This window comes from Aplysia californica, unplaced genomic scaffold (genome assembly GCF_000002075.1).
Source record: "Aplysia californica isolate F4 #8 unplaced genomic scaffold, AplCal3.0 scaffold01108, whole genome shotgun sequence".
NCBI lineage: Eukaryota > Metazoa > Mollusca > Gastropoda > Aplysiida > Aplysiidae > Aplysia > Aplysia californica.
The window spans coordinates 58,299-58,970 of record NW_004798378.1 but is presented as its reverse complement, the minus strand read 5'-3'; the positions used below and the strand labels follow the sequence as shown (position 1 = coordinate 58,970).

Here is a 672-nt window from a genome sequence, read left to right as displayed (position 1 = left end):
AAGAAGAACAAGAAGAACAAGAACAAGAAGAAGAACAAGAACAAGAAGAACAAGAACAAGAACAAGAACAAGAACAAGAAGAAGAACAAGAAGAACTATCTCTCACAGGATAAATACACAAAAGCTGGTACATGTAAGGAGCTTAGAACTACTTTTAATCTCCTTGGGTACATGTAAGAACTGGAATGTGTGATGGGGAAGCTGTACCTGGCAGAAACTCCTGCCCGCCAACAGTCTTGACCTTGAGTTTCCCGCCAGATAGCTCTCTGAGCTCCGTGGCCTGTTCGTCTGTGACGCCATAGATGTGGGAACCGTCGATCCAGGCCGTCTGAGCGTTGTACTGTTGGCGCACACCGGAAGAGTCGGTCACGTGCTTAGAACGTGCGAAGTGCATGCATCTAGAGAGTGGGTAGAGAGTGAGTATAATTATGTTGCGCGCTATTTACAGATCGGCGCAGTTTGCGAGTTTTAACAATCGTATAATTGCGCGGCAATCTGGAGATTGTGAGCTCTTCAGTTTATATGTTAATTTTTATTTTAATATTGAGTTTTATATTCTTACACTTTTGAAAATGTATGTGAACGTTCATTAATGTGAGTAAAAGAATAAATATGGAAGTGAATTTTTTCAAAACTTATTAAAGAAATATGAAACAAATCAAATGGGGGCGG

At 40.8% G+C, this 672-nt stretch overlaps 1 protein-coding gene across 1 annotated transcript in view; it reads right to left on the bottom strand.

Moving 5' to 3' along the window:
• Positions 1-398, bottom strand: part of LOC101864111 (peroxidase-like protein 3) — a gene marked incomplete at its 5' end in the record, with an annotated part of 13,016 nt that extends 12,618 nt beyond the window's left edge. Inside the window, 1 exon segment of the mRNA XM_005111715.3 lies at positions 208-398. Within this exon segment, the coding sequence (XP_005111772.2) occupies positions 208-394 (187 nt within the window).
• Positions 399-672: the final 274 nt, after the last annotated feature.